This window comes from Pimephales promelas, chromosome 9, assembly GCF_988280905.1.
Source record: "Pimephales promelas chromosome 9, fPimPro1.hap1.1, whole genome shotgun sequence".
Lineage (NCBI taxonomy): Eukaryota > Metazoa > Chordata > Actinopteri > Cypriniformes > Leuciscidae > Pimephales > Pimephales promelas.
In genome coordinates this window covers 15,073,595-15,090,306 of record NC_142777.1, presented here as the reverse complement: position 1 = coordinate 15,090,306, position 16,712 = coordinate 15,073,595, and the positions used below count along the sequence as shown (strand labels likewise).

The 16,712-nt window shown below is 40.7% G+C and overlaps 1 protein-coding gene across 2 annotated transcripts; it reads left to right on the top strand.

Moving 5' to 3' along the window:
* The first annotated feature begins 200 nt into the window (after positions 1-200).
* Positions 201-16,618, top strand: kdm2ab (lysine (K)-specific demethylase 2Ab). Of its 2 annotated transcripts, none has more exons than XM_089134770.1 (23): positions 201-384; positions 1,328-1,366; positions 3,234-3,372; positions 3,583-3,661; positions 3,747-3,793; positions 3,888-4,066; positions 4,310-4,416; positions 4,762-4,855; positions 6,004-6,157; positions 6,249-6,364; positions 6,456-6,582; positions 6,843-7,105; positions 7,199-7,276; positions 7,363-7,626; positions 7,701-7,832; positions 8,644-8,724; positions 8,850-9,113; positions 10,649-10,681; positions 10,844-11,730; positions 12,720-12,883; positions 12,964-13,110; positions 15,362-15,574; positions 15,657-16,618. In XM_089134770.1, exons 2-23 carry the CDS (start codon positions 1,331-1,333, stop codon positions 15,836-15,838), a joined length of 3,786 nt encoding a protein of 1,261 aa, XP_088990896.1. In that variant the 5' UTR covers positions 201-384; positions 1,328-1,330; the 3' UTR covers positions 15,839-16,618. The 2 variants fall into 2 exon arrangements, with proteins under 2 accessions (XP_088990896.1, XP_039504395.2); XM_039648461.2 differs by having other exon boundaries at positions 10,814-11,730.
* Positions 16,619-16,712: the final 94 nt, after the last annotated feature.

Here is a 16,712-nt window from a genome sequence, read left to right as displayed (position 1 = left end):
CCCGTTATAAAGAACAATCCGAACATTTATTGGCTCCCGTAACATAATGCACGAGCGAGAGGCGTTGACGATCAAACTCACCCTTGTGAATGGCGTCGCTCTAACCCAATCATTTTTCATCTGGTTTGCATTGCCCCTATCTCATTGGCTGTTGATTTTGAGGGGCGTGTCGTATGAGCAGATAGTAGTGGTGTGTGTGTATCATGACAATCTGAAAATGGCGGATGAAAGCGGATTGATTTAACTTTATCGTACAAAAATAAGAATATCAAGTCCAAAACGACACCTTTTCACAGAATGAATCTACAGTCCAACGGGAATTTTTAAGCCAATTCTCACAAAGCGACTCGTCACTATCGGCAGAAAACGAAAGTTAAAGGCCAGGTATTGTTTAAAGGTCTTTTTTGTTTTGTTTCTAGCAGGCTAACGGGCTAGCGCGGGTTGTCAATGGAAATGCTAGTGGATTAGTCGGTTAGCCTCCACTGTCAGGGGCTTGACTCTTGGTATTTTAAACTCACCGTATTTATTTCAGGCAACAGAGTCGTCACAACCGAGCCTTGTGATGAAAATAGGCCAATTTTAAAGTTGAATTATATTAGCGTTATTGGTTCGCGGTCAAAAGTAGTGCAGCGTTCGCTCAGGCTAGCAGCTTCACACTAACGTTAGAGGAGCTTCAGCTGTAATAAATGTCAGATATCTGTCACTTCGTGTACTTTATGAGTAGCCGATGAAAGGGATTCGATTGTTTGGCTTTTAAGATATGTAACGTTAACGTTAGTTTCGTTGTGATATATTGTTTCAGGAATGTAAAGTTTCTGGGAACGGAGCATTTAAACGGGCTCTGTTGTCTGATCACATCGCACTGCTAGTTATAAAGATGCGTCTCAAAAGCCTAGTTAGTGAGCTGCCTACCTAGACAGCATTCATTTCTCTCCTAATGCACAGAATTATTTTAGATAGGCTGCTCAATTGGTTTTGAGACACCCGAAAACCCGTTCACGTATCTGATTTCAGTCTTACAGCAGTTAATATCCTTTTTTCCCTTCTTCTGAAATGTAACTTAGTCTTTGAGCGTGTCTAGAATAGATGACTACATATTATATGGAGGATAGTATGTAACTTGTTATTTCAAGTATGTGTTTTAATATGAAGTCGTGCTTCTTAAGCGCTGGTGATTTGTTTAGGGGTATTCCCGTCATTCAAGCTGGTTTCAGATGCATTGATTGATTCGTGAATTCAGTTATACTCGCTGCACCTGCTGTTATTTATTATGAGCGTCTGCAAGAAACGCTCCTCTAATTTAACGTTATCCCTTAATTTTTTTCAGAGCATGGAAGAGGAGAGTTCGCGTTATAGCAAACGCCTGGTAAGTTTCTCATTTACTAAACAGCTATTATGCAAATCAAATTGCGGTCTATGGAACATTTGTTTGTAGTTTTTAACCGAGCTGTAATGCGGTTATATTGTCGACAGCTGGCGCTCTATGGCTGACGTCACACCCGAGGGGTTTGTTGATATTACAGTGAACACGCCCAAGGGAAGAGGCTGTCAAAGTCTCATTATGTACAGTCCACTATCACCAAGCCTGTGCCACAACAGCAGTAAAATAATAAATGCAACTTCTTCTTTTAATATTTGCTTTAAATGGCGATCCACCCTTTCTAATGTTCATATGGCATAAATCATATGGTGCATTTGAAAGATAGGAACGCATCCGTTCACATTAGTGTGTGTTGTAGTAAAAGATAATATTTTATCAACTTCTGGTTGCCCAGCTATATAAATGTGAGTCAAGATACATGTCCTATGCTTTTCTATATCAAAGGCACAATATTTATGCATTTTGGATTAGCATATAAATAAACCACTAGAGCAATGTTATATATTTTGTTGATTTGTGTACAACATTATTCAGAAAGTTTAAATACAGAGAAATAAGCCATTTTAACCAGGACACAGACCATGTTTTTTTATAAAATCGCGAGCATGCATTGGATGCATTTATCGACAGAAAACGAATCATTATTATACAGCTCAACACAGCCTTGTTTGGTTCGATTAAATCGAACTCTAGTTTGTTTCCCCTCCTTGGTGCGGAGCTTTTGGGCAGGTGTGCGGACCAAACAACCGAACCGAGACCCACCTGAAGAGGTGGTTTCGGTACGGTTCCTTCCAAACGAACTCTGGTATGGTTCGTTTACGGTGTGAACATGATGAACCGACCCAATTGCAAGAAAGCATTGCACCTTTGAGTTAACAGGCTTCCGTAGTCGGAGTTGCATTATGGGAATTATTGCGTTACGATACTGTTGCGCGTCGTGTGTGCATGATAGGAATGGAACGAATGAGTGTGTGTGCATCAGGACATTCACATACAGAGCGTTCTCTTTAGTCTAATTGCACATAGATGCAAAAAAAGCATTTGCAGTTCATATAATGTAACGATAGTTACAATCCAAGGATGATGCTGCGTTAATTTACGTTAAACTGGACAAACTTTATCGCAAGTGTTAACTTTGACAGCACTTGTTAGCAGTATATACAATAAGAATCTCATTATTTGAATGTGTGAACATATCCCCTCTCTTTTAATGAAAATTTTATATCTTATCCGTCTTCTGCGCAGTGACACTGTCAGCATGCCATGGTAGGCGCACATGAGAGCATGATCTCTCCGCCAGAACCGTCTTACAGCACATCATTCGTCTTCCCAAAATCCGAATTACAACATTGTATAGATGACATTGTGATTGTATCATATGATACTCATTAGTTTCTTCATTGCGTTTGTACAGAATAACACAAAATTAGTAAAAGAACAAATATTGCAGTATGAAATATCTCCATGCTGAGCCTTTTTTGCACTTCCTGATTTGATCTGAGTCCTTGTCCAATGAATGGACGACCTTAGCACACGTGTGGTTTTGTTTACAAATTTTGGTTCACTTGCAAAAAGAGCAGTGTGAAAGCGAACCGTACCAAAATATATATATATATATATATATTATTTGGTCCGGACCAAAGCAAGTGAACTATCGGGCTTTCTTTTTCTTTAAATCTTGTTTTCTTGATTTACCGTACGTACCATATTTACCATGCCGGCTGTAAAGGTGTAGACAACAAATCAAAGCTTCATCAATCTATGCCATTATTTTGAATAAACCACCACTAGTGGTGAAAAATTACATAGTGTGCGTTTTGTTTTCTCTTATTAATGTGTGATTTGTTTTCAGCGGACCGGCACACGGCGACGTTACCAGGATGATGGAATATCAGATGACGAGATTGAAGGAAAGAGGTCCTTTGACCTTGAAGAGAAACTCCACTGTAACCGATTCAACTCGGATCTGGTCAAAATTATGGATGGGAAAGGTGCGTGTTAAACCTGTTTAGTTCCAGCACTGACTTGCATGATGAGTTTTGGTTCCTCTTATCCAGGCTAACTATATTGTGAGGTTTTTCTTTCCCACTGCTGTCTTTGAGTTTGCATTTTCTGTAAACTGCTTTGAAAAATTAAAGAAAGTCACTGATATACAGCATTTTTGGAGATCCAGGTTAACCTGTGTATGGTGTTCTCTGCAGACTTCACCCTGGAGTACATCCAACGGGAGGGACTCCGGGACCCCATTATCTTCAAGAAAACAGATGGCCTTGGCCTAAAGTATGGCTCATTTCATCATGCCAGTTCTTACAGCTGTTTGCACCTCTTTATCATTTGAAACTCTTAATATTATCTGTTTTTGTAGGATGCCTGACCCTGACTTTAGTGTCAGTGATGTGAAATTGTTTGTGGGTAAGAAGAAAAGTTTTTGATCCTCTTAGTCTTTGAACACTTTTATCATCAATGACAGCTGCTAATATTCGCTCTCCTGCCTTTGCTCCGATAGGCAGTCGCAGGATGGTCGACGTGATGGATGTGACCACTCAAAAAGGCATTGAGATGTCAATGGGACAGTGGAGGAGATACTACGAGACGCCACCATCTGAGCGCGAAAAGCTGTATAATGTCATCAGCCTTGAGTTCAGTCACACAAAACTAGAGAATCTAGTTAAGAGACCTGCCTCGGTACGTGCACGCTCAAGTAGTGCTCAACCAATTTATAGTTTTTGCTTATTAATCCGTGCCAATGACAGCTTTTGGAAGTGGTGGATACTGGTAAAAGTGATTGTGATATCAGCTAATAATGGGTTTCGTTATTGTGGCGTGTGATAAAAGCAGATGATGTCATTTTACTAAATTCTATTGATAAAAAAAATGCCTTTGTGTCTGTGAACAGTTTCTTTATGTGTTGGCTTGTGTTTCCATTAGGTTGATATGATTGACTGGGTGGACAACATGTGGCCACGTCATCTTAAAGAAAGACAGAGAGACTCCACCAATGCCATTATAGACATGCAGTACCCTAAAGTACAGAAGTAAGTTGTTTACTCTTATAAGTGAGGGATAATCCATGGCTAGCTGTGCATCAAACTATTTTAATGCACGACTTGGAGACAAAGAACCATCCAAAGCGAAGTGGAGTGCATTCAAGTTGTTTAAAAACGAAAGCAGCTCATTAATATAGAACGGCGATTAAACTTACTGGAACTACGTGTGCATTAAACTATTTTAATGCACACCTTCCAGCTAATCAGAATCGGGTATTCAGATAGACTATGGAATAATTCCATTTAAACTGTTGGGTTTTTTTAACGCTAGGGCAACATGAACTTGATTTGTGAAGATTGTTCATATGTCGTGTGTGTGTGTGTGTTTTTCAGGTATTGTCTGATGAGTGTCGAGGGATGCTTCACAGATTTCCACATAGACTTTGGTGGCACATCAGTCTGGTATCACATCCTCAGGGGAGGGAAGGTGAGTGCTGTCTTAAAGGGACAACACTATGTAGTGTGTACTACTGACTGAGTTCAGATCAGAATAAAATGCTGGGGTTGAAAAGTTTGGGGTTGGGATGATTTTTCTTTTGCTCACAAAGTCACCGTTGATTTAATCAAAATACAGTAAAAACGGTAATGATTACAATAGAACAAAACAATGCCATTTAAAGGAGTAGCTCACTTTTGAAAAAACTTTTGCTGATTTACTCACCCCCATGTCATCCAAGATGTCCATGTCTTTCTTTCTTCAGTCGAAAAGAAATTAAGGTTTTTGATGAAAACATTCCAGGATTTTCTCCATATAATGCACTTTACTGGGAACCAAACGGTTCAAGGTCCAAAAGACAGTTTCAGTGCAAACTGCAAACTGTTCAAAGGGTTTTAAACGATTTCAGATGATGAATAAGGGTCTTATCAAGCGAAACGATCACTCATTTAATAAATAAACAACAAAGTTTAAGTTTTATAAGCTCAAATGGTCGCCTTGCTCTGGTCTGTGATGCACATTAGTGACTCTCCTGTTCGAACTTGTTCATCAAAATGAATGAGTCATTTGGTTCATTCCATGAACGAAACGAACGAATTGACTCAGCCGCTTGATGAGACCCCTTTTCATCGTCTGGAATCGGTTAAAGCCCCTTGAACCGTTTGGCTCCCATTGAAGTCCATTATATGGAGAAAAATCCTGGAATGTTTTCATCAAAAACCTTAATTTCTTTTCGACTGAAGAAAAAAAGATATGGATGACATGGGGGTGAGTAAATTATCAGCAAAAATATTTGATAATGCATAATAATTAATCCCTGTGATATCAAAGCTGAATTTTTGGTCCATTCTCCAGTGTCACGTGATCAATACGAAATCATTCTAATATGCTTCTAATATGCTGATTTGCTGCTCAAGAAACATTTCTATAATTATCAAGGTTTAACAGTTGTGCTGCATTTTTGTGTGCACTAATTGCTCTAGAGTACTGTATGGTTGTTTTGTATCAGCCTCTCCCCGTCAAATCCTCTTGTTTCCTGTAATTGCAGCATTTATAAACCTGTCAAGTCAATCTTATCCCTCTGGTATTTCGTAATTACCTTTCCCAGCTATTGACCTTGTTGTGCTGAATGATCTCAGGTTTTCTGGTTGATCCCGCCCACACCTCAAAACCTGGAGCTCTATGAGAACTGGGTGTTGTCAGGGAAGCAAGGTGACATCTTTCTCGGCGATAAAGCCACCGCATGCCAGCGGATTGAACTGAAGCAAGGCTACACATTCATGATCCCCTCAGGTACACATGTGGAATCTAATAATGCTTTAATTGCTTTAGCTAGGAAGCTCGCTGGGTTTCCTGGAGCAAACCACTGTGTGTTTGTGTGTAGGGTGGATCCATGCCGTGTACACTCCAATGGATACTCTGGTGTTCGGGGGTAATTTTCTACACAGCTTTAACATTCCCATGCAGCTCAACATTTACAACATCGAGGACCGCACACGGGTGAGCACTCGCACACACAATCACACACTTGATTTATTCATTTCACCGATACCCATTTTGTGAACTGTTTTGATATGGTTTATCTGTACAGGTGCCTCCTAAGTTCCGCTACCCTTTCTACTTTGAGATGTGCTGGTATGTGTTGGAGCGTTACTTGTACTGTCTGACCAACACGTCTCACCTCACACCTGACTTCCAGAAGCACTCACTGGGCATTGGTCAGTACACATACTTTTATATACGACTGTGAATGTGTACAAAAACGCATCAATTATGGGTGTAACGGTATAAAAACGCCAGTTGATGTTCACGACGTAAAAAATGGATCTCTGCACACATAAATGCTGCATTCATTTAATACACATGCTTGCCAAACCAATAGACCTGTACTGAATATTTTCGGGACTAATATGTGTACCGTTACATCCCATCATCACAGCAACTAATTAAACTGGCACTTCTGTTTTGTGCTTTGCAGGGCTGAAGAAGGAAGATGTAATCAAAGAAGAATTAGATGATCATGCAGGAAGTGAAGAGAAAGAGGACGTGGAGGTGAAGGAGGAGCCTGAGGATGAGGTAGCACTCACTCCTCCCTCTCGTCCAGGGGTGAAAGTTCACCTGACACCCTTTGAGCTGGAGGGACTTTGGGAATTACTACACAAGTTGGAGGATTTGCCAGCTCACAAGAAATGTGTTCCGTCAGGCATCAGAAATGCTCCAGCACTGCTCAGCGACATACGGGTACAAACATAGTTACGCCATAGTATACTTTTTTTTTTTTTTTTTTGAAGCACAAGCATATTGATTATTTTTTTTTCCCTCTTGCCACAACAGAAGCTGCTCGAGGAACATGGAAATGATAATCCTAAATTGTCATACACTGGAAAACCAATTGTCAAATGGCCCAAAAGAGTAAGTTATATACTTGTTCCACGACCACCGTATTTACAGCACACACTTGGAAGTGGAAGTAAAAATGTGTCCTCTTCTGTCTTCAGCCCTCGTGGTATCAGCCGCCGCCACCTCTGTCTCCGCTATACCGCCCGCGTGCTCCTGGTTCAGCCCCCGTGTTGCCTCCGGTTCCTCGGCCCGTGAAGCCGTCTTCCTCCATCTCCGCTCTGAGACGCAGACGCGTGCGCTGCAAACGCTGCGAGGCCTGTCTGCGCACTGAGTGTGGCGACTGCAACTACTGTAGGGACATGAGGAAGTTCGGAGGACCCGGCAGACTCAAGAAGAGCTGTGTTCTCCGACAGTGTCTCGCAGTGAGTATTTTTATTGTGTTCTTATAAATCTGATTAATTTAGTGTTGACTCTCACACTTGGGTTCTGTTTGTAGCCGGCACTACCTCTTACTGCAGTATGTGCCATATGTAAGGAAGGCTACCAAGAGTCTGAAGACTCTGAGTCCGTCCAGACGCTCATGGAATGCTCCGAATGCGCTCAGATCACTCATCCAGAATGTATAAAGGTACATGTGTATCCCACATCTCACTTTTTATGGAATTAGCTGTTATATGTACATTTATCTTAAAGGAGTAGTTCACTTTTGCTGATAATTTACTCACCCCCATGTCAGCCGAGATGTCCATGTCTTTCTTTCTTCAGTCGAAAAGAAATTAAGGTTTTTGATGAATGAGTTCAATCAGGGCAGTCACAAACAGAGCAAGGCGAGCATTTGAGCTTATGCAACTTAAACTTTGTTAAATATAAAACTTAAACTTTGTTTGTTGTTAAATAACAAAGTTGAAGTTTTATAAGCTCAAATGCTCGCCTTGCTGTGTTTGTGACTCTCCTGTTTGAACTCATTCATCAAAATGAACGGATATTTTTACGAGTCATTTGGTTCATTCAACGAACGAAACGAATTAATTGACTCAGAAAAAGATTTGTTCATTTTGATGAACGAGTTCAAACAGGAGAGTCACAAACAGAGCAAGGCGAGCATTTGAGCTTATAAAACTTAAACTTTGTTATTTATTTATTAAATGAGCGATTGTTTCGCTTGATAAGACCCTTATTCATCGTCTGGAATCATTTAAAGCCCATTGAACAGTTTGTAGTTTGCACTGAAAGTGTCTTTTGGACCTTGAACCATTTGGTTCCCACTGAAGTCCATTATATGGAGAAAAATGCTGGAATGTTTTCATCAAAAACCTTAATTTCTTTTCGACTGGAGAAAGAAAGACATGGACATCTTGGATGGCATGGGGGTGAGAAAATTATCAGCAAAGGCTTTTTGAAAAGTGTACTACTTCTTTAATACCTCATGTTAATTGCAGGTACCCAATGAGGGTGTTATCAATAAGGACCTTCCCAGTTGTTGGGAGTGTCCAAAATGTGTCCAGGGCAAGAACACAGAGGTATTCTTTCTGCTTTTGGCAGCTGTCCTTTTTAAAATAAGTATTTTGTTTTAACAGGCTTATACTTGAGTGACTTCACAGATCAGTAATTTAGATTTGATAATGATTTGCTTTATTGGTATTAGTCTTCCAGTAGTAGTGAAGAGGAGACGGACAGCAGTGTGTCCAACGGCGGTCGCTTGTCTGGTCCTCCGGCTAAGCGAGCATACAGAGAGGGGATTGGGGTGGGAGGCTTGCGTATAGGGCGCAGAGGTCGACCGCCCCTCTCCCTATCCTCCCTGCCTCTGACCCGCTCCAGACGGCAGCCGCCCCCGTCCCAGAGACTCCTGCTGCAGCACCAGCAGAACAGGAGGAGAGCAGGGGCGCTGGAGTTACAGCTCAGGAAAAGAGTAAGTGTGCACATGTTTTACAGTCCTAATGTAAAGTTGCTTTCAATTCGTTGTATTTCCATTCATCGAACAACGTGTTTGACTACTGTTATTGTCAGAAGATGCACTAACATTCAAACGTTTGTGTCCGTAAGATTTTTTTTAATGTTTTAAGCCATCAAGACTGCATTTGTCCTCAAAAAGCAGTAATATTGTGAGATGTCCTCCTGGGACCCAGGAATAGACTTTTGTCCACTGTAGTGGACGTTAGATTTTAGTGTATTTCTCTGACACCATGCATGTGCCTTTTTTTTCTTTTTTTTTCTGGATGTCCTGTAAAGAGCACATTCAGGGCAATACAGAGATACCAAATGTTTGGAGGTTTCACCATTAAAAACAACTTCTCCTTGGTCTTTAAAAATGTCTAACATTCATTTAGTGATCAAATGTAGCATTCTTATGGAAATATGATATTATATTGTAATGATAATTTAAATCGAACAACTTTTCAAACTGTATTTCATCAACCAACATCTCAGTCAGAAAGTCAAGAAATGACTTTCTGTTACAGAACAGGGCATTGATTTCATACATGTCCACTGTAGAGGACATCAGGACATAAATCATGTTTATCAAGCATTCTGGGAGACATAACAAGTGAATATGTAAATGAATTATACATCAATATTCTTATGACATATTATTATTAAAATGTTACTTATTATTACTCCAATTCTTACACTTCTTTTTTCATTAAATGTTGCTCCAAGAACACATTAATGTGCAAATTAGATACATTGAATCGAATGGGAATATTAATTAATGCCCATTTTACCCACATATTGCATAAAGTAAAATAGTGTATCAATTAATTCCGTTATATCTTTCATAACATAGTTGAGAATCATCTTTATACAAATTTTGGTTTAAAAAAAATCCGGAAACCCCAAAATGTATTGGTGTGAAAAAAAATCCCATTGTTTTTGCCTACACATATAATTTTATGTCATTTAATTGTTTTAACAACTGAGTCAGTCCTGGTGTCCACTATAGAGGACATAGTATAACGTATGAATAAAATATAATTTTTCAAAAATGTTTTTTTTACCATTTGTTTCTTATGCTCTAAACAATGTGAACAAAACTAAATAAAAAAACCCACTTTTTTCTGGGTCTCAGGAGGATATTACAACTGTTTTCAATTCTAATATATTTTCAAATGTAATTTATTCCTGTGCTCAAAGCTGAATTTTCAGCATCACCAGTCTCACGTGATCCTTCAGAAATCATTCTAATGTGCTTATTTAATAATTAATAAACGTTTCTTATTATTATCAAGGTTGAGAACAGTTAAGATGCTTATATTTTTGTGAAAACCAGCCCCTAAATGTCAACTTTTGTTGGTCTGATGCTCACTTCCTGTCTATGTGGGTGGTTCTTGGCCAAAATAAGCTAGCCTACAATGTGGATCAGGCTTTATGACGGTGGTTGTCAAACGTCTGACTACATCAGTCCAATGTAACGCTGCATGTTTGATTCCATGCTTTCTGTTGCAGATCAAATTGGAAAGGAACAAAATCCTCCAGTCGGTGAGTGTTTTGAGTTTATAACATCTGCTTCCCGCATCGCATCGCATCTCTAATCCTGCTCTCACCATTCTCACATGCTTTCTGTCGCTCTCGGCTGCGCTTTCGTTCTCTCTACTTCTGTCTGTCTCTCAGACCCGTTCGCCTGTCTCTCTTTCTCCAAAGCTCCTGCGTCAGCGGAGTCTGGAGCGAGGGGGTGTAGTCCGAGCTGGACCCGGCCGAGGCGGTTCTCGTGGCCGAGGGACGTCCTCCTGTCGCGGGAGAGGGGTGCGACTACGCGGCGGTGGCAGAGGTGGAGGTCTGAGAGAGAGAATGGAGACGGAGGAGGAGAGAGATGATTCTGTGGAGGAAGAACAGGAGGAGAGGAAAGAGAACGGACAGTATAATGGTAAGGAGAACCGTCCTCAGAGACGAGGCGTTAAATCAGGCGAAGACGAGAACGCCGACGGTCATCGAAACGGAGAGAGCGAGGGGAGCAGTGAGGGAGGAGAGCCGACTCCGTCCGACGCTTCTGTGGTGCTAAACGACGATGTCAGAGGCCAGGGGTCCTGCGTCACGGTCACGTTACAGCCGTCGAGAGGTCGGCGCGACCCTAGCGCGATTGTTCCCAAATTGGAAGCCAACTTGTCTTCTAGAAGCCTTCCGCAAAACCACAAAGCCCTGCTCCGTCCCCCACTGCGAAACGGCGCCACTCGCTCAGACAGTCCTCATTTGCCTGCGGACAGACTGCACCTAAACAAATCACCTCTTTCATCATCGCACACTCTGACGAGGAGCGCATCCAAACACTCGCCCACGGTGCGGATTCTCAGATCAAACGTCAAAGGCTCCCATCACCGGCTAACCCGAGAGAGAATTGGGACGAAAACTCGATCGGAAAGGGCAAAGTCCTCTGTCTCCTGTCCCAGCTCCACCTTACGGCCCTCGCCGGAGCGGAACGGAGGGGGGAACGAGCCAGGCTGGGAGAGAGAGGTTTGGGTGTCCGTGTTCCGCTACTTGACTCGTGCGGAGCTGTGCGTTTGCATGGCGGTTTGCAAGAGTTGGTACAAATGGTGAGTGCACAATTACCGACACGCATGGTACAAATCTAGTGACCTAGTTAGTTGTTTACTGTCTGCATGGGCAGCTTTCTTCTGAAACTGCGTACCAACTGGAATTAAAAAATTATTTCGGGTTTCCTAATTCCAATAATGTAATTGGAGGGTTTTTTGTTGTTAAAAGCTCTAGGTTTGCTCTGCTTCTTTGTAGGGCTGTGCTGGTTGGCCAGTTTGTTTTTATCGTAATTACAAAATATTAAAGAAATATTACTATTGTAAAATAAAATAAACATTTTTTTTTATTATTTTGTGGAAAACATCAAGAAGCTTCTTGTTTGTTGACATCTGATTTTTCATTTCATGTTTGGGAAGATTGTTGATGCACAATTTGCTCCCACAATTAGCTTCTCACGTGTAAAACACACCACATAGTTAATTAAATCACAGCTGCTGGGTTTTTATTGTTATAATTGTGCGTCAAATACAAATATTGCTGTGTAAAACTAAATTCAATAGAGCGCCGAAGTTACGACATCACTCTGTTGGCCAAAACGCGGAAGTGAGTTAGCATTTTAGCACTCCCGGCCGGTTCCCTCGCTCTAAAGTCTGTGGGGTTTTTGAATGGGTTTTTGCTAAATCGCCTGAAATAAGGTCTGTGGTGAACAAAGCCTCTAAATATTTTCACGTTTTGATCTATGACATGGAACACACAGTTATAACCTGCTTGTGGTTTTTTAAACTTTATTGTGTCTGATTGTGTTTTTAAAAACTTTATATAGACCTCAATTTATACATTTTGGATTAACTTGATAGACAAAGCAGTTTGGAGTTTCTACTCATCTCTCGTTTTGTCAGCCAAGAAAGGGCTTGGATTTTTGTAGTAGTGCATTCTGGGATTACCTTCATCATGAAGTATTTACTCTGCTACATTATATGTTCAGCTCAAATGATGCCTTTCCTATGGAGGCAGCTCAATATAGATCAATATTGTGGTTTTGTCATAGGGGCTGTGACAAGCGTTTATGGACGCGGATCAGTCTGAGCCGATGCCGCTCTATAAGTCCACAGGCCCTCACGGGCATCATCAAACGACAGCCTGTCACACTGGACCTGTCATGGGCCAACATCTCCAAGAAGCAGCTCAGCTGGCTCATCAACCGCCTGCCAGGTGTGTGTTCTCTCATTACCACTGCATCTGTTTTAACACGCACTGCTATATGACTTGACCCACAACCCGCTCTCTCACAGGCCTTAAAGATCTGGTGCTATCAGGGTGTAATTGGACATCAATCTCAGCTCTGAGCTCTCCAAGCTGTCCTTTACTGCGCTCTTTAGACCTGCGCTGGGCAGACGGCGTCAAGGACGCTCAAATCAGGGATCTGCTCAACCCACCAGGTAATGACTCGCTTGTGCTTTTCGTTTTCCTGTGTTACTTTAAATTAGGGGTGTGTGATATTGCCAAAAAATATCTCTAGTTTTTGTGCTGGTATATGAACTGGTTTAGGCCTGTCATGGGCGGCTGTCTCTCAAAGCTTTTCATATTTATGTTTCACAACAGTCACAGACTAGGCACATTTAATTTAATTTAATTTTTAAATGAATTTGAAAAGTCACATTTAATTTTCCACTGACTCAATATTTGTCCCTTTAAACTGATTTCAAGGGAATTTTTACATTTATAATTCAACCTTAGACATGTGCATCATGTTTTGTCATTTGATGCATTTCATGAATAAATTGTTGCCAATCAAATGAAATCAGTAACATCAACCCATCTTTGCACTACAGAAGTGGCTCAGAAGCCGCATCTGAAGCGACATTTGGATATAATTACAGTTGAATGCAACTCTAATGTGTCTTGCATCTTTTTTTTATTTGAAAATTTAATTAACAAAACCATACTTTAAGTATGAAACTTAAAATGCCAGTAAGTGGTGCGAGTCACTATCTTAATGATTTGAGTCTTTGGCATTCATTCAAACCACTAATTTGTTCAGTCATTGAATCATTCATTAAACTGATTTGGTCAGAAAGCGGATTCACGAAACACTGCTGTGGTGCTCAGAGACTTCATTTGGAAAGCAAAAACTGAAAATATTGTGTTAATGTAATTTGCAATGACAAGTTATTGTTTATTGTTGAACTGTTTTATAAAATGAGTGTGATATTTGCAGTCATACTGATGTTTAGGTAAAACGGCATTCTTGCTTGTCATGTAATATTTCTTAAAGGAGTAGTTCACTTTTCAAAAAAAAAATTGCTGATAATTTACTCACCCCCATGTCGGCCAAGATGTCCATGTCTTTCTTTCTTCAGTTGAAAAGAAATTAAGGTTTTTGATGAAAACGTTCCAGCATTTTTCTCCACATAATGGACTTCAATGGGAACCAAACGGTTCAAGGTCCAAATGAGAGTTTCAGTGCAAACTGTTCAAAGGGCTTTAAATGATTCCAGATGATGAATAAGGGTCTTATCAAGCGAAACGATCACTCATTTAATAAATGAATAACAAAGTTTAAGTTTTATAAGCTCAAATGCTCGCCTTGCTCTGTACTCGTGACTCTCCTGTTCGAACTCATTCATCAAAATGAACTAATCTTTTTCCGTGTCAATTCGTTCATTTCGTTCATTGAATGAACCAAATGACTCTGAAAAAGATTCATTCATTTTGATGAACGAGTTCGAACAAGAGAGTCACGAACGCGCATCACAGAACAGAGCAAGGCGAGCATTTGAGCTTATAAAACTTAAACTTTGTTGGTTTTTTAAATGAGCGATCGTTTCGATTGATAAGACCCTTATTCATCATCTGGAATCATTTAAAGCCCTTTAAACAGTTTGTACTGAAACTGTCTTTTGGACCTTGAACAGTTTGGTCCCCATTAAAGTCCATTATATGGAGAAAAATGCTGGAATGTTTTCATCAAAAACCTTAATTTCTTTTCGACTGAAGAAAGAAAGACATGGATATCTTGGATGACATGGGGGTGAGTAAATTATCAGCAAAAGTTTTTTTCCAAAAGTGAACTACTCCTTTAATTCTGTAATTTGAGGTTTTATATCTTGAATTGTGTGGTCATTTTTCTGCATTAAAATAGGCTACATCATGCAGAGAAAGCATGTACTCAATTGTGCCGAAGTTATGACGTCACTCTGTAGGCCAAAACGCGGAAGTGAGTTAGCATTTTAGCACTCCCGGTTCCCTCGCTCTAAAGTCTGTGGGATTTTTGAATGGGTTTTTGCTAAATCGCCTGAAATAAGGTCTGTGGTGAACAAAGCCTCTAAATATTTTCACGTTTTGATGTATGACATAGAACACACAGTTATAACCTGCTTGTGGTTTTTTATAGGCTTCAAAATGTATACATTTTGGATTAACTTGTAAAGATTATCTTGAAAGACAAAACGTGTAAGTGTCACAACTCTTTGTTAAACACAGATCTTATTTTTTGCGATTTTCCAAAAGTCTATGGGGAAAACGCATAGCTTTTCGATGGAGGGAACCACTAACGTCCCAGTTGTCCTACAAAGTGACATCATCACTTCAGCACTCTGTCAGCTTGCACATTTTAAACACAAATTACGATATTATCTTAGACCCAGGTTTGTCTCTGTCTGTTTATCTGTATCTCGTGTGTGTCTGTAGGCAGTGATAACCGCTCCCAGATGAAGAACATGCAGTGTTTGTGGCTGTGCGGTCTGGAGGTGACCGAAGCCACGCTGAGGCTGATCATCAGACACATGCCCCTGCTCACACGCCTGGAGCTCTCGCATTGTCCCATCGCAGATGGTGCCGTCAACCTCCTCACCGCAGTGGGCTCCTCCACACGAAACACACTCACACACCTCAACTTAGCAGGTGAGCAAGTGCACGCCAAACCTGGTTCCAACTCGGTAACATTAGCAAAACTAAACTGCTCCCTGTTTGACGTCATCCTCAGGTTGCAGCCGCCTGACGGACCGATGTCTGGTGTTCCTGCGCCGCTTGTCCTGTCTCTCCGTACTGGACCTTCGCGACTGCAAAGGGGTCTCGCGGCAGGCGTGCGAAAGCTTTATCTCCGAGCTCTCTGTCAATGTCGTCTACTGCCTATCAGACGACAAGCTCATCCAGAGGATATCGTAAAAGCTGCCCTTCTCAGGGAGAGAGAGAGACTTTGTGAATATTTGTGTGACTGAGAAGGAACGCAGGGTACGTGTGCGTGATGGGTTCTGTAGGAGGTTCTCTGTTTGACAGATGTATGTTGGCTTAGGAGCTCAAAGCATCCAGGGTGGGGCTTGTGTATAATTGTGTCTGGGTGAGGAGTATCTTTTTTGTAGTTAACTATTTCCCTTTGTTCTGTGCACACACACACACACACACACACACACACACACACTGCAATTGGCAATCAGATCGGTTCTCAGGCCTGTCATGCCATGGGCTCTTCTATTAAAGAGATCAACAGGTGCTATTCCTCTACAGTTTGTTTTCTATTTCTGAGCAGCTCACCGTCTGCTACTACTCTGATCCATCGTCACCTAGACGGATTCATTTATCTTTAGTAGTGTGGAGGTTAGCATTGCATTTCGTTTTTTTTTTTTTTTCACACGTCCCCTTACTTGAGGAATACCTTTCTGTTCTTAATTCCTCTCCCTCCTTAATACCTGAGATTATAGAGATATATAAATATATAAGCTCCCTTGTGTAAATGTATTCCTCTCCTGTAGTAAGACCGACAAAAAAAATCTGTAGCATTATAATTATTTTGAGAAACTTTTTCACTTTTCTTTTTCTTTTTCAAGAAAATAAAAAAAATGATTAAAAAAAAAATGTGCAAGCTTGAGTTGATTTGGATTTAGATGTGGACTTTTAAGGTTTTGTTTAAATGTTTACATTTAATAAATATTGTGTTGTTGGTTTGTAGTTGACTTAAAATACTGGATGTGTTCATTTGAGCTGTCCTGTGTTTGTATGGTTTGTTCCACTGAGGATTCATTTGATCCTCTCTCAGACTTTC